We start from the raw sequence: 24,888 nt of genomic DNA on the forward strand, positions 1-24,888 counted from the left end.
ATAACTGAGGTTTTATTTCTGTTGAAGAGACACAAACGTTACAAACAGTTTGTCTCGTGTGTTTCATCTCCAGCAGTTTGACAGAAAACACTCAGCTGAGGTTTTTATCTCTGCGTCTGTTTCCTCACATGTGAACCTTCAGAGCGCTGAGGTCTCAATCACTCTTATTAAACATCAGAACGATGATCAATGATTCATTTCAAACCTTCAGACTGAAACAAAGAGTTGAGCCTCGCTGCTGACAGCCAGCAGGAGAGTCAGAACCGAGTCAGAACCCTCGGTGTCGTCCTGGAGTCGGACCTGAACATCAGCAGCCACACTGAGACACAGTGTCTTTACAGGACTCAGACAGCTGATCCTGAGCGCTGCAGCTGATCCTGAGCGCTGCAGCTGATCCTGAGCGCTGCAGCTGATCCTGAGTGCTACAGCTGATCCTGAGCGCTGCAGCTGATCCTGAGCGCTGCTTCCTGTCAGTCAAAGAACAGCCGTCATCGTCCTGCTGCTGTTTCATGAATCACTGAATGATTTCTGATCTGCTGCCACGTTCTGATCCGTCCAGAACCTCTGAGCTCGTCAGGTTCTGGTCTGCTTTCAGTCCCTACAGTCAGAACTAAACATGGAGGAGCAGCGTGACCTTTGACCTCACGCTTCCTCTTTGATTTTAATATTAATGCTTCATCGTAAGTCGCTCAGAGCTAACCTGCTGTTCACGTCGGTCCAAACCTCCAGAAACCATCATCCAGACATTAAAGTCCAGATGACAGCGGGAGCAAAGGAGGAAGTCGGCGCTGTGACTGAACCTGATCTCAGGACCAGTCGGGTCACTGCTGAGGCTGAAAACATTCAGACTCAGCCTTTTTTAAAATTGGCCATAAAATGTGTGGAGTTCTGTTCGGTTTGGCTGCGGTTCTGTCCAACTGTTGTGAAACGAGCTGAAGTGACTCTGTAAATAATCCAAACCGTTGTGTCGGCACTTTTTCGCTTCTGGCCGAGACTTCGGTCAGGATGACTTAACAGCCGAGTAAATCACAGCCGATCAATAAAATACTCATAAATCCATCTTCATAATAAATCAGGAGCTCCGGCTGCTGATTTATTATTAAGTTCGGCCACAGAGGCAGAATTTTCCTCCGGACCCAAAACACTTTGTACCAGCGCCTGAGCCCGCTGTGACTTCTGGGTCAGAACACTAGAAGCTGATATTTGGACCGAACAAACACTTGCAGGGAAAAATAAAATCTCAGTGTCAAAGTTTAGAAGAAGCCGTCGACATGAAGATTCACTCTGAGGCCGATGACCCGCTTCCTGTCAGAATCTTTATTGTTATTATTATTATTTATTGATTATCTGTCAATTCATCGTTATTAATATTTATGTTTCATCTGTGTCTGCAGCGTCTGGCCTCCGTCGGCCTGGACGCCAAGAACACGGTGTGTATCTGGGAGTGGAAGAGAGGGAAGATCCTGGCGACCGCCACCGGACACTCGGACCGGGTCTGTGTGTGTGTGTGTGTGTGTGTGTGTGTCATAGACTGTCTGTGTGTGTGTGTGAGTGTGTGTTAACGTCTCTTCTTCCCTCCAGATCTTCGATATCTGCTGGGATCCGTTTCAGCAGAACCGCCTGGTGAGCTGTGGAGTGAAACACATCAAGGTAACAGAACTTCTGCAGATGCTGATTCTGGTGTTGTTGTTAGAAACTTCAGTCTTCAGAATTTATTTTTGTCTCGTCAGAAGTTTATTTCCTGCCTGGCAGAAACACACGCGCTGTCAGAAGGTCCTGTAGGTTTAGAACCTGTTCAGAACTCGTCTCTGATTTGGGTCGCTGCTTGAAAATGACATGCTGATAATGAACAGAGTGCACCGGTTCTGTTGGAGTCATAGAGCCGTCGTGATAAAGAGAAGACACATGTAGAACTGCAGACGTCACCGGGTCTGAGTTAGAATCCTCTCGGGCTCAACAGGTTGACTGGGCTTCATCAGCGGGCCCACACAGGACCTGTGGCTGCAGAACTCGGACAACAACTCTGCAGATTGATTAATCAGTTTGTGTGGTTGATTAACACACCTGCACCTCGTCAGTCTGCAGCATGACGACGTGTCAGAAACTGGATTCACCGCAGATTTCATTCTGGATCAGTGCTGCACAGTCTGCAGGTTGTGTTTGGGTCGGACCGGCAGAACAGCAGCAGGGAGAACAGGAAGCACTCACCTGTTCTGCATGTCTGATCACCAAACTGTCCCGTGTGTCCCTCCTCTCTCGCCGTAGTTCTGGTCTCTGTGTGGAAACGCTCTCACTCCAAAGCGAGGGATCTTCGGGAAGACCGGCGACCTGCAGACCATCCTGTGTGTCGCGGCGGCTAAAGATGACATCACGTACTCGGGGGCGCTCAACGGGGACATTTACGTGTGGAAGTGTCTCAATCTGATACGGACGGTTCAGGCCGCCCACGGGGTGAGTCTCAATCCTGCCCGCCTCCTATTAACATCATCAAAGGACACGTGGACAGGTGTATTTTATAATGTGTGTGTGTGTGTGTGTGTGTGTGTGTGTGTGTGCAGGCGGGGATCTTCAGCATGTACTCCTGCGAGGAGGGTTTTGCCACCGGAGGTCGAGACGGCTGCGTCCGACTTTGGGACGTCGACTTCAAACCGATCACCAAGATCGACCTGCGAGAGGCCGAGCAGGGATACAAAGGTGACGATCAGCTGCTGTGTTACTGTAACGTTAACATGATTCACACCTGAACACCTGAACGTGTCCAGACTGCTCCAGGTGACGAGGAGCTCCAGGTGACGAGGAGCTCCAGGTGACGAGGAGCTCCAGGTAACGAGGAGCTCCAGGTGAGGAGGAGCTCCAGGTGACGAGGAGCTCCAGGTGACGAGGAGCTCGTCCTCCGTCACTGACTGATGTGTTCAGAGCTCATTTCTAACCTGAATAAATCCTCTGAGTTTAAGTCTTCAGGCTGCAGTCGTCGTCTGAGAACTGAACAAAGAAGAGAAAGGTCATGTTGAATATCGAGGACTCTTTTGTCAGCTGAAGGTTGTGAAGCTTCAGTTTCCTTTTGAAAAGTGACATCTAGTCTCTTTTAACCTCTGAAGACGTTCGGAGAGTTGAGCTGTCGTCGGCTGTCGTTACTCGGAGAGAAAACCGACCTGATTTCTCTTCTCTCACGACGTCTGAGGAGAAGTTTTTCAGTAACAACGAGCGAAAGACAAAACTTCTGCACCTCTGCAGCAGCTGACCTGGTTTTGAGAGGCGGAGGTGAACGTCTGAGGCTCATTGTTGCTGTTAAATGCCGTTCGGCAGCAGGAGGTGGGATGTATTCCTGCAGGAGGAGCAGCGGGGGGGGGAGCCATTAAGCCCCCGGCCTCCTTTTATGTCTCCTCTCTGAAGATTTCTGAAGTGAAAGTTAGAAAAGAAGAAAGGAGGTAAAGGCTTCTCTCTCTGCTCTCAGCCAGAGCTGGAAATGACCTCATTCTGGAGGAGCTGGAGGTTAAAACTCTTTCACCTCTCGGACGGATTCATCGGTCGTTTAGAGTTGAGGAGGAAGAAGTTTCCTCTCAGCAGGAGACGTCCAGAACACGACGGTTTAGCTTAGTAGAAAAATGTAAATCTGTCTTTGGGACGACGCTCAAAACCGACCAAAGTCTTCCACCAACACACTGATGTTCATGTAGCAGAGCGCCACCGCACCCTGCTGTGCTTTAACATCTGAGTCATCCTGATGTTGTAAACGCTGTAAGTGAAGTGAAATATAAATCAACCTGTGAACTGACAACTCTAATTTTAAAACTAAAGATTGAAAGTAGCAGCCGTCACAGAGACGGAGGGCTGTGAACATATCGTCTCTGCTGGAGGACGTTCACATGAAAGAGACAGAAATAACTAAAGACAGAAAAACAAGCTGCGGGAGGAAATCAAACCCGGCGTCTGTCTCACCTCCACACAAAGAGTTCCCAGGGTGCACTGCAGCGTTCAGACGACCGGCGCTCAGCGTGTTTTCTGTTTGAGCCGAACTTTCAGAACTCGTCTAAGTTTGTTGGTTTTATTTTGTTTGTTTTTGGATCCTGTGATGGAGCTGAAACTTCCACTGTTGTTTACTCAGGAATGTGTCAGAAAGCTTCGACGGTTGTGACTCGATTCAGTGAAACGATGTTGAGAGACGACATCTCATCCTCATCAGGCTGACTAACGAACATCAGTTATTAAATGAAGCTGAAAGAGCAACGAACAAAGACTGTGGGTGTTTTTTATGATAATATATATTTAAAACAATATGATATATATTTAAAAACTCCACAATTTAAAATCAAAACACTTGCAGACTGATAGAATTAACGAAAATGGCCGCCGACCTCTGACCTCTTGATTGACACCTCATTTGACCAGTTAGGAGCCTGTATGCCCGCCCTGTGGCCTGCAACAGCCAGTGAGTGATTTCATAGACCCTCCCTCCTGACCCTGAGCCAATTACAAGCCAGCCAAATGATGATAGCCAATTAAGTATCAGATCTATGAATATATGATTTAAAGGTCTAAACTTGGAAATTATTCAAGTTTATATCATTTTTCTTGCAGGCTCCTGAATATTTGATTAGAAGAACTCGTGTTTGGTGTTCATGTGCAGTGATGTTGGTCACATTTGACCCTGTTAGACGATATGATGAGTTTTCCAGCTGACAGTTGCAGTTACAGGTCGTCTGCATTTAAATGTGTATTTACTTTGGGCTTGTTTGGGACACGGAGGCGTTTAAGAGATCATGAAACAAACATTTTCAGGAATAATAACAGTTGGAAATATTCAAGCAACTACAAGAACCTCAGAATTATATCTGAACACATGGAGTTCGTCTGCGTCCACCATCGTTGTGCGTGAGGTTTGATCAGGACGATCACATCGACACGACTGTTTTCTCATCAAACTTCTCATCAGTGAAGACAGATCTTCACTTCTGTCACACAGGAGCAGGTTTCTCCTCCGCCGTCACACTTCTGTTCCTCCAGCATCCAGAATGTCATTAGCAGAGCCGTTCAGCGGCGCAGCGCTCGCCAATTAGAGCGTCTGCTGTGGCTGACGGCGGGAATCAGCGTGTGATGTTTCCTGTTAACTCTGTTAGAAAGCGTCTCTGGAGATCAGCAGACACCAGAGCAGCTCAGGAGGCGACTGGAAACAACAGATCTGAACCGTCCAGAGGAAACAAAGAATCATGTGTTTGTTTCATCTCCATGTTTTATGACTTCGTTTTTCACAATTCAGAGAAAGGAAAGTCAGAACCTGAACTCATGAACTCGCCTTGATGATCCTCATTAAGCTTTAAGGACCTGAGGGTGGACGTGACCGCAGACACGATGACTCTGATACAAAGATCAAAGCTCTCTCCATCAAAGGTGTCGGCAAGTCGTGTGTTGATAAAAGAATTCTGCGGAGGCAAGGCGGAGTGGAATGACAGAGCAGTCTTTACTGAAACAGATCTCATGCCAGCGTCCGATCCAGAAGCGGCCGCTTTTCTGTTATTCTCACATCTCTGGCGAAAGCAAGACCAAAATCAGAACTCCTATATCCTTCGATCGTAGGAGATCTACAAAATGCCGCTCCCTTCTCTTCCTATGAAAGGGTTTTTAGAGTCCCTTCTCCAGGACACACCCACTTCTTCTAATTGGTCACTTTGGTAAATTATCCAGTAGACTAAAAGAGGAGTTGATCTGTCTCCCTGCTCCTCTCCAATAACTCATCTAACCTGGCTGCGGTCAACTTTAGGTCTTGTCCCCAAAATGACCCAAATGGGTTCCCTGTCCTTCTATAGGAACATAAAGGTTTAGGCATCTCCCACCACGTTTTGCGTGGGGGCAGAACTCAGTTCAGTATTTTCTGGCCTGCTAACCTTTAACACACCTCCAGCTGAAGAACAACTCCAGGACCTGTGGAGCTGTGAGCCCGACTCTGTCTGTATTCCTTCACTCACATAAGGAGAAACAACTGGTCATCGTTAAATCTAAACTATGTAAACTCAAAGATCAGAATGTGTTGCCATGTGTTGTCAACGATCGAACTTCAGCGTCCTCCTCGTTGTCTTCTTCAACTGGTCGTCCATCTTTCTTTTTCTTTAATCTCTTCTTCCATCCTTGTCGCTTTCTCCTCTTCTTCTCTGATTTCTTTAGTTATTTCTGTTTATCTCTAATACATCTGTTATCTTCCTCCTCCTCCTCCTCTTCCTCCTCTTCCTCCTCCTCCTCCTCCTCCTCCTCCTCCTCCAGGTCTGTCTATTCGCAGCGTCTGCTGGCGAGCCGACCGGATCCTGGCGGGAACGCAGGACAGCGAGATCTTTGAGGTGAGAGAGGAGAGACACCCGGCTGAACGCTGGCTCCTCATCGGTCCACATGTTGTTCCACTGTTGAACTCAGGTGAACACACCTGTGACAGTCTGACTGTCAGGTGGAGGCTCAGCTAGTCTCTGGTCTGTCTCCAGGTGATGGTGAGGGATCGGGACAAGCCGCTGCTCATCATGCAGGGTCACAGCGAGGGCGAGCTCTGGGCGCTCGACGTTCACCCCAAAAAACCTCTGGCTGTCACCGGCAGCGACGACCGCTCCGTCAGGTGAGAGCAGGAACCAGCTGCTGCAGGTGGATCGCAGGTTCAGCAGGAGCTCGTCTGCTCGCTCAGAACCTGAGAGACTAATCAGATATTCTGTAATGATCCGAACACTCACAGTCAGCTGAACACAGGTGGTAACAGAGGAGACGCCGACGCTGCTGCTCGTTACGATCAATGCTTCTTCTTCTTCTTCTGCTTCTTCTTCTTCTTCTCTCCTTTCTCACACTTTATTTAATATAATCAACACAGTCATTTCTTACATCAGCTTTCTTTTCCAGTATTAAACATACGGAGCTGAAGGAGGCAGATTAACCAGATTTAACTGAACGTCTGTCTGGTGGATCACAGAACCGCCCACACCGGCCCGTTTGTTAAAGTCCAAACAGAAACACTGAAAACATGAAGACATTTTTCAGATTTGCTATAAAAAATCATCACATTAGTTTTTATACGTGTTTTCATGAAGCTGCTGAAAGCAACTCAGATCGTCGCCATTAAAACGTTCCTTTAAATCAGGAGGAGATGAAGATTATAATATGAATCCACCTACATGTGCAGAACTTGCCCTGGAAACATCATGATTTTAAGGTTTCTCATCAAAGTAATCCAGTGATGGTTACGAACACGAGACGCTGCCGACTGGAACCTCTGACAGATAATTCTGCAAATTTATGTTCGAGTTTTTTGGTTGTTTCCTCTGTTTAAAAACAAGATGGTTTGAATCTAACAGCAACAAAATAACAGTGATATCAAACAGAAACAGAAAATCAGAGGTTTGTACAGAATCGACTCGACCTGCCCAAGAAGAAATGACTCGTGATTGTTTGAGACCAAATGTCTGGTTAAAGATCTCACTGTGCACAAACACAAACAGATAAAATATGAAGATAAATTATATGAATTCTGTCCAAACGTCTGTTTTTATTATAAAGTCTCTTTTTGTGTTTCGATTCCTCGTCTGCAGCAACAAAACACAGAGGAGACAAACAGAGAAAATATTCCTGTTTGACTCGATGAAACACTGTTTGAGGCTGTGATGTGGCGGGGTCCGCCACATATACAACAAGTAGTAGCCTCCCTGTTTGTGACGCAGCTTTTAGTTCTGTCTCCTCTGTGTGTTTTGGCTTGATCAAGATTAAAAGTTAAAGCTCAAAGTTCACAAACATCAGCTGGTTTCTGTCGCAGCTCCTCTCAGCTGACAGAGCGACTCAGACGGAGGACGTGGACTCTGATGCCATAGCAACCAAAATAATGTTACCGACCTGTGATTGATCAGAATATGTCTCCTGTAGAAGATCTATACGTTACGTATCTGACCGGCAGGTTGTGGAGTCTGGTGGACCACGCCCTCATCGCTCGCTGCAACATGGAGGAGGCGGTGAGGAGCGTCGCGTTCAGCGTGGACGGATACCAGCTGGCTCTGGGCATGAAGGACGGATCCTTCACCGTGCTGAGAGTCAGGTAACACACACACACACACACACACACACACACTCACACACACACACACACACACACACACACTAACAGGATGTCTCCTCTCCATCTCAGAGACATGACGGAGGTCGTCCACATCAAGGACAGGAAGGAGGTGATCCACGAGATGAAGTTCTCTCCGGACGGAGCGTACCTCGCGGTCGGCTCCAACGACGGGCTGGTGGACGTCTACGCTGTCGCCCAGAGATACAAGAAGGTAGAGAGAGCGGAGAACAGGTTCAGACTGAAAACAGACTCTGAAGCTGATGTGAGATGTTTTATTTAATTCACATGTCACAGCAGCAGCAACACGTGTGCAGAGAAAATAAAGTCAAGATAACAAAGATGTTTCTCACTGTGCCAGAAATGTGAAATGTAAGAAATAACATCAGATAAACTTTATAGAAACTGCTTCTCGTGGTTTGATGGTTGTCTCCTCCTCCGTCCGTCTGTCTGCAGGTGGGCGAGTGCTGTAAGTCCAGCAGCTTCATCACACACCTGGACTGGACCCTGGACAGCAAAATCCTGCAGACCAACGACGGAGCAGGAGAGCGTCTCTTCTACAGAATGCCCAGTGAGTCTCTGCAGTCACACGTCAGCATCGTTTGTCAGATCACACAAAACTATAAATCCAAATTTAAATCAAGTCTCCAGCTGCTTCAGTCGGCTCTGTTCGACTGTGAAGCTCCAGAACTGTTCTGTGGACTACGACACTTCACTGACTTTACATCATCAGGAGGAGGAGAGGAGGACTCCTCACATGTGCAGAACCTGCCTTAGAAACATCACAATTTTAACTTTTCTTCAGTATCAAAGTGATCCAGTGACGGTCGTCTGTGCATCCACAGGTTCACTGCTAACAGGAAGTGCTAACAGATAATCCGGCACGAGTTTTGTCAGTGTTTTTGGTTGTTTTTGCATTTTTGCTTCAGTCGACTCTGTTCGACCGTGAAGCTCCAGGAATGTGTTTGTGAACATGAGGAAGTTTAAACGTGCTCGTCAGCTCACACAGATTATAAGACGACATGTTTTTGCACTAACGAACGAGTATTGTGTTTTTGCGAGGATAAGAACAGGAAAAAAAATCATATTTGGAGATAAAGTCGCTCCTCTTAAAGGTACGTTTGAATATTAGGAGGTTGTCATGGCAACAGTCTCCTGAGAGAGCAGCGTGTGCGTCAGGAGACGATGACGAGCGAGTGGAAGTCAAGTCGACGGTCCAGAACAACGAGCGAGTTTCTAACAACAGAGAGAATTTTTTTATGTAGATATTATTTTAGCAGGACGTCCAAGAACACGTCACACACACACACACACACACACACACACACACATGCACACACACACACACACACACACACACACACACACACGCATTCATAAACTGAATTCACTGGTATTTTTCCGGTGTGGCTGTCAGAGACGACACACAGTGAGAGGAACATCTTGTAAAAGTTACAGTCGTCCTCGGTCCTGGTTGATCGCGTGGTTACCATGGTAACAGCAAGCGCCGTTAAACACAGCTGTTTTGATGAAGACGTCGTCCTCCGTCTGGTGTCTCTGTGGCAGCAGGACGGTGAGCTGCTGCTGCTGCTGCTGCTGCTGCTGATGATGATGATGATGAGGAGTCGGAGGAGTCGCCTGCTGCTCCTCATCAGCAGCTTTCTGCTCGCTGTCGGCTCATAAAACTCGTCCAGCGAGAAGAAAGGATTATAGTTTCAGCAGGTGAAGCAGCAGGACGTGTTCTGTTCTCTCCATCAGTAAGTTGGAGCGTGAACGACAAACAGTGAGGCTGATATCTGAGGTTCTGCATCGTTAATGTGAGTCTGAGTCTGGTCCAGCTCAGGTCCCAATAACAGTCAGGTTTACATCCAAATGAGTCACAAATTGTAACAGATATTTCTGAAAATCTCTGAAGAAATCTTTTCAGATATTAAACCTGACTGAGAGAGAGCGTGATACAAGAGGTCGTGATTAAAGGAGCACAGGTCGAACAGCAGAGGCTGAAACATCCTCCGGAACAACTGAGGCAGCTGCAGGCTCGTTTTAAAACGTAAAAAACATAAAAACAAAAACTATTTTAATATAAACAGCTGATTCGTCCAGATTTTAACTTTCAGGACAGAAAAAGAAAAACAGGAAATAAAGAATAAATGATGAAGAAAGAACAAAAGATTTAGTCATTTTTCTGAGATGACAGAGCAAACCACACACACACACACACACACACACACACGCACACACACACACACACACACACGCACGCACGCACACACACACACACACACACACACACACACACACACACACACACACGCACACACACACACACACACACACACACACACACACGATCAGAATCTGCCCGGTCCACATTTCTCTCCTCGTCTCTGTTGAAGTGATTCACGTTGATAAAAATGTGCAGACACTCTGTTTGTTATCGTCTTCTGCTGCACGCTAACGCTAACAGCTAGCTTCAGAGATGAAGGTCACGCTGTTTCCTCGTCTTCCTCCTGCAGTGGGGAAGCCGGTCGTCAGTAAGGACGAGGTGAAGGGTCAGTGCTGGGCGTCCTGGAGCGGCGTGCTGGGCCCAGAGGTCAGCGGCATCTGGCCCAAATACTCAAATCTGACCGAGATCAACGCCGTGGACGCCAATCACGCCGCCGCTGTGCTCGTTACCGGAGACGACCTGGGCCTCGTTAAGCTGTACCGCTTCCCCTGTCTGAGGAAAGGTCTCTTCTTCTTCTTCTTCTTCTTCTCCTCTTCTTCTTCTTCTGTGGTTTCTACCTCCCTCCCTCTGCTTCAGTCTTTAAACATTTCGTCTGTTCTCTCCAAGGAGCCAAATTCAAGAAGTACATCGGTCACTCGGCCCACGTGACCAACGTCCGCTGGTCACATGACCTGCAGTGGGTTCTGACCACCGGCGGCGCCGACCACGCCCTCTTCCAGTGGAGGTTTCTACCGGAGTCGGTCATGAACGGAGGACTGGACATCAACGTACCGGGTAGGGCTGAGTGTTTGGGTTCAGGTTCTGTTGTTGGCAGTGTGATAACTGTTATGAGTAATAATAATAATAATAATTAATTATTATTATTATTGTTATTATAAATGCCCTGACGAACAGATTAAAGATCCCGTCCGTCCCTCTGTCTCCTCTGCAGACAGCCACGGAGACTCCAACAGCGAGGAGTCGGACAGCGACGTGTCCGACGTCCCCGAGCTCGACTCCGACATCGAGCAGGAAACACAGATCAACTACGACAGACAGGTACGACCTCGCGCCGGCCGGGACCGTCTGGGTCGTCTCCATGGTGATGCACCGTCCCCCTGAGCCCGGCGGCGCTGAGCTGGTTTCACAGAGCAGCTGTTTTAACTGGAGCTCCTCGCTCATATTTCCCATCAGCCACGGCGCAGCAGGGATCAATGTGGTTACCATGGTGATCCTAAAAAACACGCCTTATCTCCAGCGCCAGACGTCGCCTGGCAGACGCTCCCGCCAGCGCCAGCGCCAGCGCCGCAACCATGTGCTGTTTGTAGATAGAGCTCAGTGTGTGTGTGTGTGTGTGTGTGTGTGTGTGTGTGTGTGTGTTTAGATTTGTCAGAAGCGCCAAAGTTTAATTGGAAAGAGCAGAAAACATGAAATATTATTATTATTGTTATTGTCTCTTATCTCTCCGTCCTTGGTTTCCTTCCCTCCTCTCTTACTATCCTTCCTTCCTTCCTTCCTCCTTCTCTGTCGCCTCCTTTCGTTTCCTTTCATCCACATCACCTTCTAACTTTCTTTTCCCCCCGTCTGTGGTTCTGGTTCTGGTTCTGGTTCTGGTCTCACCCCTGTGGTCCAGACTAAAATGATGATTCTCTGCGATCTGTCATCAGTCACACAAGAAGGATATTAAAAAACACACGTATGATTAAATAAGATGTGTTTAATTGTTCCATTGTCTGTAACCTTCATCCCTTTTATGGGGTCGCAGGTTTGTTGCTGGAGCCAATCAGCTGTCTCTGTGCGGGGGCAGGGCCAGCACTGATGCCAACTGCACATCAGGAGCCATTTGGGGTTCAGTATCTTGCTCATGGACACTTCAGCATGCAGCTCAGCTCAGCCCGGAGCTGGGACTTGAACCAGCGACCGTCCGATCACCAGCCGACCTTCTCTACCTGCTGAGCTGCAGCCGCCCCGAGAAAAGATATGAATCATATTTAAATAATTCTCTTCTAAGATAATCTTCAGTGAGCAGAAGACGGCGCTGATCCACCGTGACTGTGGAGCGCTGCCAGTCCAGAACCTCCTGAGAGCAAAGTCTCCCTGTGAAACTCGAACACAACAACTCTCGCTCGCCAGAGTACTGAGGCGTTAGTTCAGCAGAGAGATGTCTCGTCGTTATGTTCAGAGAACGTATTGATGATTGACTTTTTATACCAGATATCCTGTGATCACTTCAATACGCAGCTCGATGTCTCTTCAGTGTTTCATCATCCGGCTGCTGATCAATCGAGAAGCTGCGAAAAGAAACTATTTGTCCGATTTTTGATGACACGTTTGAGTGTGATGTCAGAGGAAAATGGCCGCCATGTACACACAGTCCATTGAATAATAAATAATCTTATTGTACATCAGACATTTAACTCTACATGATCTTCCAGCATGTTATGACTGTGACCGCCATCCAGCCAAAACATTCAAATCAGTACTGTGGAGCCAGAACCAGAACCAGAACCAGAACCGGTGGAGCAAAATGCAAACAGCCTTATAACTGAACATGATGCTTCACACGCGATGCTGCAGTCCATCTGCACACGTTTCATTTTCAAAGAGTTTTTCGAATTTCTCACTTGAAATGTTCAATTGAGGCTTCATGTTTGTAGCATAGGAACAATAAGTGTGTGTGTGTGTGTGTGTGTGTGTGTGTGTGTGTGTGTGTGTGTGTGTGTGTGTGTGCAGGTGTATAAGGAGGACCTGCCTCAGCTGCGACAGCAGAGCAGAGAGAAGAAGCAGCAGGTCGGATCTCTGAAGAGGCAGCGAGGACCCGACCAGGGCCTCCGGCTGCAGTTTGTTCACGGGTAAAACTTCAGTGTGACGACGTGTGTGAAGCCGAGTCGCAGCCGTCAGACATCAGACAGCTGCTGAAAGAGTTCTGTGTGTGTGTGTGTGTGTGTGTGTGTGTGTGTGAGCAGGTACCGTGGTTACGACTGCAGGAACAACCTCTTCTACACTCAGGGCGGGGAGGTGTTGTACCACGTGGCGGCGGTGGGCGTGGTCTATAACCGACAGCTGCACAGTCAGCGCTTCTACCTCGGCCACGACGACGACATCCTGAGCCTCAGCATCCACCCGCTGAAGGACTACGCCGCCACGGGACAGGTGCGCACACACACACACACACACACACACATAAGTGTCAGAGTCTCATCTGTTAACATGTGTGACCCGTTCACCTGACCGTGACGACTGGTGTGTTTGGACCGGTTCTGTGTGTGCAGGTGGGGAGAGACCCGGCGGTCCACGTGTGGGACATCCAGACTCTGAAGTGTCTCTCTTTGCTCAAAGGCTTCCACCACAGAGGAGTGTGTGCTCTGGACTTCTCAGGTAGAGAAGTCTCCCGTCCCTCGTTCAAGATGAATTATGATATTCTGGTGATCCGACCCAAACTGTGTCTACCTGCACAGCTGAACTCTCCTGTACGCCTCAGGTGTACTCACCATGCTAATGTGTTAGTTGTGTTCAGTTTGAACGTCCCTGTGAGTTCATCAGTAGCTGAGCTGATACAGAACACACAGTCTTCATCAGAACAGCGAGTGGTTCTGATCACAGCTTGGGTCTGATTGAACTCCACCTGCTCCACCAGCTGGAGGTCCTCCCTCTCTGGGCTGTGATTGGCTGCTCTGTGAAACATTAACGACCCTCCCGTTGTGTTTTTGTCTCCGTGTCCTGACGCAGCTGACGGGAAGAGTCTGGTGTCGGTGGGAGTCGATGACGGACACTCGATCGTCGTCTGGGACTGGAAGAGAGGAGAGAAGCTCGCCACTGCCAGGTTCTGAAACTGAAGCGGGTCTGAAGTCTGACGCTGCTTTATACTTTAATGTTTGGATGGAAGAGACGACAACGACTTGTGTGTGTTTGTTCAGGGGTCACAAGGAGAAGATCTTCGTGGTGAAGTGTAATCCTCTGCTGACGGACAAACTGGTGACTGTGGGAATCAAACACATGCAGTTCTGGCAGCACGCAGGTAAAACAAAGATCCACGTACCTGAACACACTCTTATAAAGTACTTTTTGTGTACTTTTACTCATGAATCTGTTGAATCTTGACTACGATAACACAGATAATCAGAGACTTCCTTAAATGATTTTGTTCCATGATTTTAAAAATATATTATCTTTCAATGTTATCTGATGTAATTAAACTACTATGTTTTACATTACACATTTCAATCAGTCTTTTTTGTGATCTTGTTGATATTTTGGTGTATTTCAACAGTATTAGTGAGGTGGAAGTCTGTAAAGTTGCAGACGTGTGAGAGTTTAAACAGCGTTCACAGCTCAGGAGCTTCATGGAGTCGGAAACGTTCGCTGTGAAGAAACGTCTTTATGGTTCAGGGAATTCCTCGTCCTCGTCTGTAATTTGCCACTTCTTATATTCTGGTGCTGAACTTGCTGTTTGTTTAATTCCTACACGCTCATCGTAAAGTTTACTGTCTTGTCCGCTGCTGACCTTTTGCTTCTGCAACAGCCGGCGTCCCAAAAGAGACAATTAAATCTTGAAATGAGTCTAATGTGGACTGATGACGACCTTTAGTCCAGGAGAAGTTGAACTGTGATGATCAGGAGCTGCAGGTGGTGACTGTGATTCAAACTCAGTCAGGTCTGAACACACAGACGTGATTCAGCGTCTCTAATGTTGCAAAGTAAACATCCTCAAATCTGCCTAGAACTGATAGAAAACAGACGGCCTTACGACTGCAGAACTTGCCTTTAAAACATCATGTTTTTAAGTTTTCTTCAGCATCACAGTGATCCAGTGACAGCTGTCTGTACGTCCATGAGCACAATGCTAACAGGAAGCGCTAACAGCTAATTCGGCAAAGTTTTCATTGCACCAGTTTGAAATTATGTCAAAGAAATAAAGCCTGCATTGAACTGATCAATGTCATCGATAAAGTTCCGTCTGATCGAGTGCTTCTCCGTCCGTCCTCCAGGTGGCGGTCTGACCTTCAGGCGTGGTGTGTTCAGGAGCATCGGCCGCCCGGAGACGATGATGTCGGTGTGTTACGGCCGCAGCGAGGGGCTGGTGTTCTCCGGCGCCGCCACCGGAGACGTTTACATCTGGAAGGAACCGCTGCTGCTGAAAACAGTCAAAGCCCACGATGGACCGGTGTTCGCCATGTTCTCCCTCGACAAGGTGAGGACGACAGGTGTGCGTGTGTGTGTGTGTGTGTGTGTGTGTGTGAGTGTGTGTGTGTGTGTGTGTGTGTGTGTTGACTCACTGCAGTGTTCAGAGCCAAACAGGTTTTGATTAAACGGTGTGACTCGCTCTCCAGACGATCCTCCTACTGATGATTCCTTTACACCCTGTTAGTGTGTGTGTGTGTGTGTGTGTGTGTGTGTGTGTGTGTGTGTGTGTGTGTGTAAACCTACTCTACACTAGAACTCAGTGTTTTGTCGTTTCTGAACAGGATTGTCGGCTAAATGCCTAAAATCTGAATGTAGGAGTGAACAGACGTGTCGTATATTTACATGTTTTTAGCTCTCAGTGTTTCTTCTACCATCTGTCTCTCTCTGTCTCTCTCTCTGTCTCTCTCTCTCTCTCTCTCTCTCTCTCTCTCTCTGTCTCTCTCTCTCTCTCTCTCTGTCTCTGTCTCTCTCTCTGTCTCTCTCTCTGTTCATTGTTTTAACAGTCTTTCTTCATACAACATGTCTCTCTCTCTTTATGTAAGAGGATTTAGAGACGACGCCGACAGGAGAGACACGATTTACCAAAAAACTCCTTTAAATCCATAAAACCTTGTTCCTTTGTTCGTTCATGTTCAACCTGGATTTCAACAGATGCATCATTTGTTTTTGTTTTCAGAATAACATGATTATGATTATTATCCATGCAGGACTTTAGTCTCATTCCCAAAGACAGAATCATCCAGAACATTTGCTGAATTAACAAGAAGGTCCAAATAATGCAGAATGAGTCAGAGACAGAGTTTCACAGAGTTTATAAAGTGTCTCCAACTCAACAACTCACTAAACTGACACATTTGTATAGGGAGTCTGGGAGTCTACGGTAGAAAGTTTGTTATAACTCAACAACTCCTAAAGTTAGCTGATTTGTGAAGAGAGTCTGGTGATGTTGTGGTTAATAGTTGGCTTCATGTATCACATTTAATGCTAAATTTACAACAAGGACACAATGAGTTACAATCTGTCACAGACAGTTTCACTACGTTATAAAGATTGTTTTAACTCAACAACCCCCAAAATTAGCTGACTTGTTAATGGAGTCTGATGATGTTGTTGTTAATAGTTGGCTTCATGTATCACATTTAATGCTGAATTTTCACGAAGATAAACTACAGTCACTGACTGTGTTATGTTGTAGAAAATTGTTATTATTTTCAGCGTTCAGCGTCTCAGAGGATGTTTGATGACTCTCACAGTTAAAACAGAGGACAGTCTTTCATACTGTCTTCAGAGAAACATCCAACAGATCTGAGAATCTGTGGCTGAGTGGGAGGACGTGAGAGAAAAACCTGTCAGGAGAGGACGACAGCTCCCAGCTCTGACAGAGGGAGGGAGGGAGAGAGGAAGGAAGGAAGGAAAGAAGGAAGGAAGGAAGGATCAAGATCGCTAACATGTTTCTGTTTTGTCTTGGCAGAGCAGAGATCTTTAAGCTTTGCGATCAATAAACCAAATCATTTCCTTTCAGGGCTTTGTGACGGGTGGGAAGGACGGCGTGGTGGAGCTGTGGGACGACATGTTCGACCGCTGTCTGAAGACGTACGCCATCAAGAGAGCAGCGCTGTCCCCGGGCTCTAAAGGTGCACAGATGATCTATTAACATAGTCTTAACATCGAACTAACATCGAACTAACATCGAACTAACATCAAACTAACATCAAACTAACCTCAAACTAACATCTAGCTGACCTCAAACTAACATCAAACTAACCTCAAACTAACATCAAACTAACGTCAAACTAACATCTAGCTGACCTTAAAATAACATCAAACTAACCTCAAACTAACCTCAAACTAACATCAAACTAACATCTAACCTCAAACTAACCTCAAACTAACCTCAAACTAACATCAAACTAACATCTAACCTCAAACTAACGTCAAACTAACATCTAGCTGACCTTAAAATAACATCAAACTAACATCAAACTAACCTCAAACTAACCTCAAACTAACATCAAACTAACATCTAACCTCAAACTAACGTCAAACTAACATCTAGCTGACCTTAAAATAACATCAAACTAACCTCAAACTAACATCTAGCTGACCTCAAACTAACATCAAACTAACCTCAAACTAACATCTAGCTGACCTTAAAATAACATCAAACTAACCTCAAACTAACATCTAACTGACCTCAAACTAACCTCAAACTAACATCAAACTAACATCTAGCTGACCTCAAACTAACATCAAACTAACCTCAAACTAACGTCAAACTAACATCTAGCTGACCTCAAACTAACATCAAACTAACCTCTAACCTCAAACTAACGTCAAACTTACATCTAGCTGACCTCAAACTAACCTCAAACTAACGTCAAACTAACATCTAGCTGACCTCAAACTAACATCAAACTAGCCTCAAACTAACGTCAAACTAACATCTAGCTGACCTCAAACTAACATCAAACTAACGTCAAACTAACATCAAACTAACATCAAACTAACATCTAGCTGACCTCAAACTAACCTCAAACTAACATCAAACTAACATCGAACTGACCTCAAACTAACATCAAACTAACATCTGAATTATACAAATAACATGAAACACACATAAATAAAACTGTTATATTTATATCATGCTGATGATATAATTTATGACATAAATACATAATTTCTGTATGTGTTCAGGATTTAAAGAAATGCAGTTGAGCTGCGGTTCTTCTATCCAACACTGCCCTCTGGTGGACACACACACACACACACACACACACACACACACACACACACACACACACACACACACACACCTGTGTCACTATAGCTGTGCATACCTACATGTTCAGGACTGTGACTGTCTGTGTGTGTGTGTGTGTGTGTGCAGGCCTGTTGCTGGAGGACAACCCGTCCATCAGAGCCCTCACTCTGGGTCACGGTCACATCCTGGTGGGAACCAAAAACGGAGAAGTTCTGGAGATCGACAAGACCGGACCGATGACCCTGCTGGTGCAGGTCTGTAGTGGGTCGGACCGACTGTCTCTGTTCTGGATCCTCTGATCAGATCCCCATGATCCCCCTCAGCTGTTGAGTGTTATAATTTCCTCTGGAGAATTCCGGTCATGAACATCTGCATCTGAGAAGGGTCATGAGGTCTGACTGAAAGCTCCAGACTGCTGTGTGTGTGTGTGTGTGTGTGTGTGTGTGTGAAGATCAGGTATTTTAAAATGTCTGGTAGTCTGGTTCGGCACCTGTTGCCATGGTGAGGAGAGATGACTGCTGCAGATCGATGAGTAGCTGCACTCACACACACACACACACACACACACACACACACACACACACACACACAAACACAGAAGAAGAAGTTGTGTGTGTGTTGAGCTGCCTGCTGGAGGCAACGAACACGTGAGAGTGTGTCTAGTATTTGTAACACACAGATGACTTGTGAGTTTCCTGCGGTGCTCCGTCGACTCATTTAAAGGTCCAGTCGGTGTCACTGTGGTCCACTTTTATAAAATCACTGCTCAGAGTCTCGGCACCGAGGAGTCGGATCAGCTCACAGTGTGGACGAGGCGCAACAAGACGACAGGAGGATTTGTTGTTGAAGCGAAAACAAAAGCGGCTTTTAGGTTCAGTGCTAACATGCTAACAGAGATCCTGGCGACGCTAACGAGAGGAAAGTAGTTTGTTGCCTCACTGAGAGGTTTTAGGTGTGAATCTCTCAGCTCCGTCTGGTCCCTTCACTCCCGCCGCCTGAATAAAACTCCTCCTAGACGTACTCCAGACGTACAGCAGAGGATCAGCAGCATCACAACTCTGTTTGTGTGACTTCGTTTTGACGAACTGATGCTGTTTCAACAATCCCTAGGATAACGGTTGTTATCCCACCATTTTCTGGTGTACGATGGCGGGAAATGAACACGTGGCGTTTCCTACTGTGATCCTACATCATTAAATGCTTTAAATGTGAAGCTGCAGCCGGAGGAAGTGTGAACACAGCTCTCTACACGTAGTGAGCTGTCCTGTGATCAGTAACACGGGCCTGTAGCCTGACAGGCAGAACCATCTGACTGGACCGGGTCCTCTTCTCTCTGCAGGGTCACATGGAGGGTGAGGTCTGGGGTCTGGCTCCTCACCCCCTCCTCCCCGTGTGTGCGACCGTCAGCGATGATAAAACTCTGCGCCTGTGGGAGACGTCAGCCAATCACCGCATGGTGGCCGTTCGCAAGCTGAAGAGAGGTCAGATAAAGGGCCAGACCACCAGTTTCACATGTTTTTTTTATCTTTACTGGTTATTTCTGAACTTTTGAGACGACCTCTGAAACGTTGTTGTTCTCCAGGCGGTCGCTGCTGTGCCTTCTCTCCCGATGGGAAGGCGTTAGCGGTCGGTCTGAGTGACGGCGGCGTGCTGGTGGTGAATGCCGACACGCTGGAGGATCTGCTGAGCTTCCACCACCGCCGTGACGCCATCTCTGATGTCCGCTTCACTCCAGGTAAACACACACACACACAGTAACACAAACGTGTGTGTTTCTACTCAAAGATTAAATTCACCTTCTGCTCTTAGATTCGGGTAAGTTCCTGGCGGTGGCGTCACACGACAGCTTCGTTGACATCTACAACGTGCTGACCAGTAAGAGGGTCGGCGTCTGTAAAGGAGCATCCAGCTACATCACACACATCGACTGGGACGCTCGAGGTAACACACACACTCTCTCTGAGCTCACCTTCACTCTCAGACTAACACCTGGACGTACCTGCACCATTAATGACATCACAGGTAATCAGGGTCCAGTTTGTAAGTGAGATTAGAAAACTCAAACATGGAGAACTTCTCAGTGAAGCCAGAGAAACGTTGTGTTTAAAACCATCAGTCCTCTGGATTTGGACCCGAGCAGGTGTCATGATTATTGATTATCAGAGAGTATTAAACATCTGTGGACACACGAGACTCTTACAGGTTAATAGTGATGTTAAAATGTGAAGTAACATGCTGTTGACACTCGACTGAATGTTGGAAATTAGTCTGAATGTCTTAATTAGTTCTTGGTGTGGAGGGTGGAGCAGGTGCAGCAGGTGGAGGTTAAACATTGATATCAGACATGTCGCAGTGATTTTTATGCTCATGAACTTCGTTTTGTTGCAGGTAAACTGCTTCAGGTGAACACAGGAGCCAAAGAACAGCTGTTGTTTGAAGCCCCGAGAGGAAAGAGACAAACCATCAGAAACTCTGAGGTGTGTGTGTGTGTGTGTGTCTACCTACCTTCAGAAAGGTGTATCTTGATCTGTTTTTTAACCTCCAACTGTGTGTGTTATGCGTTTGTGCGTGTGTGTAGCTGGAGCGGGTCGACTGGTCCAGCTGGACCTGTGTTCTGGGATCCAGCTGTGATGGAATATGGCCGACACACAGCGACATCACCGACATCAACGCTGCGTCGCTCACCAGAGACCAAACACTGCTCGCGACCGGTGACGACTTCGGCTTCCTCAAACTGTTCAGCTACCCTGTTCGAGTACGACCGAGTCGCTGGTTCTGTTTCAGACGGGATTATTATCAGATCCACGAAAGATAAACATGAGGAGGTGACTTTCTTTCCTCCTCTTTCAGGGTCAGTACGCTCGTTTTAAGCGTTACGTGGGCCACAGCGCCCAGGTGACCAACGTCCGCTGGGCTCAGGACGACTCCACCCTGCTCACGGTGGGCGGGGCCGACTCCGCTCTGATGATCTGGGCGAGGGAGCGAGGAGGTGGAGTCAGCGTGGAGGGGGACGGGCCTTTGTGTCGTGACAACCGACCGCTGGTGGACAGCGAGGAGTCTGACGACGACATCGAGGAGGACGGAGGTGGGTGTGTCCGTATGTTAACGCTCACGGGACTAAGACCTCTAGTGGCCGAGGTTATTATGACAGGGAGCAAAGGAGGAAGTCAGCTGAGGTCGGGGGACGTCTGTAGAGCTACCAGGTAGATCTGTGAGTGCTTTTATTCCCAGGAAGTAAAAATGTTTTGGCCTTTGCAGCACTGAGCAGCTTTCATAGGAACCAACTGAACACCATCTCCGACACTTGATCAAATCTGAAATCTGTTGAACCAAACAAGGATGTTACGTTAAACCTGGACGCAGCGTTGGAGGCAGAGCCCTCAGAACTTCCGTGTTGTCCACTGAGCATGTGCACTCGAGACTTCCACCGACCAAGTCGGTTTAGTGCCCAGCTAACCTTGATGGGGATAAGATAATTTAATGGTGCGGCTCTTCTAGATTTTCTGAATGTTATCGGACTGAATGGCTCAAAGTTATGACGTTGAAACAAGTCTCAGGAGATGAGACGCTCAAAAACAATGTATCTGCCATTTTACAGATGCTTCTTCCACAGGGGTTAGCTTGTGTTAGCTTGTGTTAGCTTATGTTAGCTAGTGGGAAAAAATATTTTTGGGCTGCGGTGCATCACGTGATGGTGTAGTTACACGGTTTGACCACTACAACAACTGGTTTCAAAGCCCGGAGCTCCTCCTGGAGTCTTGGATCCATTCCAGTGGACTCTGCATCCAATCAGACGGCAGGAAACGAAGAGGGTCAGTTTGCAGAACTCTAATTTAAGAGTGTGTGTGTGTGTGTGTGTGTGTGTGTGTATGTGTGTGGGTGTGTGTGTCCGAAGGCTACGACAGTGACGTTGCCCGCGAGAAGACGGTGGATTACACCACGAAGATGGACGCCAGCAGCATCCGAGAGATGAGAGGGACCAAACCTCACCAACAGCTGAAGGAGCTGTCTGCTGAGGAGAGGTATGCACACACACACACACACACACACACACACACACACACGTACATGCACAAACACACACACACACACACACACATACACGCACACACGCACACACTTCAACACTTACAGATCAAACCTTTAGAAACAGTCTGTTGTTGATGCTCAGTGTGAGTCTGTGTGTGTGTTTGTGTGTGTGTGTGTGTGTGTGTGTGTGTGTGTGTGTGTTTGCATGCTCAGGCTGCTGCATGATGGATGAATGTTGTTTTGTTCCTTCATTATAAACTTCAGTGAGTTTCTGTCCTCAACACTCAACAACAAAGGGCCACGCTGAAGGTTCAACTGGCAGAAAACTGAAACACTATGAACAACTGAATATCAGAACACGTGAAGACGTTTCTAAACGCTCCTCTCAGCACTACGTGTTGACAGGATGTTTGATAAAAGAGGAAGAAGATTCTAAATGTTTTTATCAGTTTGCAGCGGTGTTGACACAGAAGTCGTTCTTTTCCATCACAGGAACTTAATGACCCGTAACTTAAAGTGTATCTGTTGTCACCGAGGACGAGAAGTGAGTTAGCTCAGAGCTAACCTTAGCCCTGAGCTAACAGGCGACCCTGGGATAACTGCCCCCCGGGTTGACCTCTGACCCCCGGCTGTGTGATTCACACCGCACTCCTGGACACTGGACTGTCCTGTTAGCCTGGCTAGCAGCTCCATTAGCCCAATCCTTGGACCCACTTCAGACGTGCTGCACATGAGCAGCTCAGCTTCACAACTAAACTCCTGACTCTTAACTCGTCCTTTAAGTTCCTGTAGTGGAAAAGGCAGAAAGCACTGTCACCCAGAGACGCCTGTTTTTGTCCCTTCATGGAGCCCTTACTTCCTGAGTGCTGCTGTCTGACTTTGCTTGTAGAGACTCTTAATATCTGTGTTGTGTTTTGACTTGCATTCCCCTGGAGGCAGGGCATTGTCAAGTAAGTATGATACTTACTGTGTAGATGACAGCTCAGATTAAATTATATATTCTGTATATTTATCTTCTAACAGCGTCTGGAAACCCAGTCAGATAATCCCAGAAGAAACCAACAGGAGTTTCTTTATCCAGAGTCCTCTGAACATGCAACCAGTAACTCAAGCTGTCAGACCAACGTAGTGGAGTAGAAGAATACTGCAGTACATGTTCTCAGTTCTACCACAGTTACGGCAATTTGTAACCACTTTATTAACTTTAGAGAATAAAGTCTCAAACAGTCCCATCAGTCTCAGACGGAGGATCAGGTCCGCTGTAAGAAATGATTCTGAGTTCTGGTTCTTTTACATCGTTCTGATTCTCGTCCATAAAACATTCAAAATTGATCTCAGTTCATTTTAACATCTGCGTCTGTTCCATCAGCTTCATCTTCGTCTCTTCTTTCTTAGTTTCTCATCTCGTCTTCTCTTTTAAAACTCAGCTGATTCCTCCTCTCCTCCTGTGTCTCCTCCTGTGTCTCCTCCTGTGTCTCCTCCTCCTGTGTCTCCTCCTCCCGTGTCTCCTCCTCCCGTGTCTCCTCCTCCTGTGTCTCCTCCTGTGTCTCCTCCTCCCGTGTCTCCTCCTCCCGTGTCTCCTCCTCCTGTGTCTCCTCCTGTGTCTCCTCCTCCCGTGTCTCCTCCTCCTGTGTCTCCTCCTCCCGTGTCTCCTCCCGTGTCTCCTCCTCCCGTGTCTCCTCCTCCTGTGTCTCCTCCTCCCGTGTCTCCTCCCGTGTCTCCTCCTCCCGTGTCTCCTCCTCCTGTGTCTCCTCCTCCCGTGTCTCCTCCCGTGTCTCCTCCTCCTGTGTCTCCTCCTCCCGTGTCTCCTCCTCCCATGTCTCCTCCTCCTGTGTCTCCTCCTCCTGTCTCTCTGCTGTTATCATCTGTGTGTCATCTGAGGTGTGTCATCTGAGGTGTGTGGTTCTGATCCACAGCCTGGTTCACGCCGCTCACACAGAACCATCTCCTGACCACATTTAGCCATCAGGACGTTAGAGGACGTGATCAGTAACAGACGTTCAGCAGGAGACAGACAGACGCCTCCACAGGGGGGCGCCAGAGCCCTGGAGCAGAGGCAGCAGGAGGTGAATTCTCCCTGTCAGAGTCAAACTCACAACTGAAACTGATGTTCAGTGTGACATCACTTCCTGAGGAGATCTTTATCTCTGATGTCCTTTCAGAATAAAGCTCAGCCAGCGTCAGACAGACAGAAACATGACCTCAGCTCATCTGTGTGTTCTGGTCCGGAGGCTGAACGATGGCTCAGACTGCTCGTGCATGTTGGTCTGTTAAAGGAGCAGTCTGTAGTTCTGTTGATGAAATGTTAATGAGCAGACAAAGATCCTGATTGGCTGATTTTAAACAAACTAAATAAACAAACTCTCTTTGTTTTCACCACTGAATAACCTGAATAAACAAACTGACCATGAGGGAGTGTCGCTGTGTTTATATGTGGCGGACCCTGCCACCTCTCTATCTTCACACAGTTGCTGATTCGCTGATGGAAACAGTTTGTTATTACTTCGTTAAAATTGTAAATGATAAAATTGTCCAAAACTACACAGTGCCCCTTTAACACAATAAGCTATGCTAGCATGTTAGCACTGACAGCACAAACATTAAAACAAGCACCGGTTAGCATGCTAGAATTTTGTT

At 47.2% G+C, this 24,888-nt stretch overlaps 1 protein-coding gene across 1 annotated transcript in view; it reads left to right on the forward strand.

Annotated features, from left to right (window-relative positions):
* The first annotated feature begins 1,373 nt into the window (after positions 1–1,373).
* Positions 1,374–24,888, forward strand: part of LOC115596834 (echinoderm microtubule-associated protein-like 6) — a 32,935-nt gene continuing 9,420 nt past the window's right edge. The window contains exons 1-28 of the mRNA XM_030442245.1: positions 1,374–1,493; positions 1,582–1,650; positions 2,266–2,451; positions 2,559–2,694; positions 6,256–6,329; positions 6,468–6,595; positions 7,916–8,053; positions 8,144–8,285; positions 8,528–8,642; positions 10,588–10,800; positions 10,905–11,072; positions 11,230–11,336; positions 13,011–13,129; positions 13,244–13,430; positions 13,550–13,655; positions 14,007–14,100; positions 14,195–14,295; positions 15,266–15,468; positions 16,984–17,095; positions 18,349–18,476; positions 19,562–19,703; positions 19,805–19,957; positions 20,032–20,163; positions 20,611–20,699; positions 20,801–20,977; positions 21,073–21,307; positions 22,118–22,244; positions 23,187–23,201. Coding sequence (XP_030298105.1) covers positions 1,374–1,493; positions 1,582–1,650; positions 2,266–2,451; positions 2,559–2,694; positions 6,256–6,329; positions 6,468–6,595; positions 7,916–8,053; positions 8,144–8,285; positions 8,528–8,642; positions 10,588–10,800; positions 10,905–11,072; positions 11,230–11,336; positions 13,011–13,129; positions 13,244–13,430; positions 13,550–13,655; positions 14,007–14,100; positions 14,195–14,295; positions 15,266–15,468; positions 16,984–17,095; positions 18,349–18,476; positions 19,562–19,703; positions 19,805–19,957; positions 20,032–20,163; positions 20,611–20,699; positions 20,801–20,977; positions 21,073–21,307; positions 22,118–22,244; positions 23,187–23,201 — 3,716 coding nt within the window. The remainder of the gene's footprint in view (positions 1,494–1,581; positions 1,651–2,265; positions 2,452–2,558; positions 2,695–6,255; positions 6,330–6,467; positions 6,596–7,915; positions 8,054–8,143; positions 8,286–8,527; positions 8,643–10,587; positions 10,801–10,904; positions 11,073–11,229; positions 11,337–13,010; positions 13,130–13,243; positions 13,431–13,549; positions 13,656–14,006; positions 14,101–14,194; positions 14,296–15,265; positions 15,469–16,983; positions 17,096–18,348; positions 18,477–19,561; positions 19,704–19,804; positions 19,958–20,031; positions 20,164–20,610; positions 20,700–20,800; positions 20,978–21,072; positions 21,308–22,117; positions 22,245–23,186; positions 23,202–24,888) is intronic.

Source organism: Sparus aurata, chromosome 15, assembly GCF_900880675.1.
Source record: "Sparus aurata chromosome 15, fSpaAur1.1, whole genome shotgun sequence".
NCBI classification, from domain to species: Eukaryota; Metazoa; Chordata; class Actinopteri; order Spariformes; family Sparidae; genus Sparus; species Sparus aurata.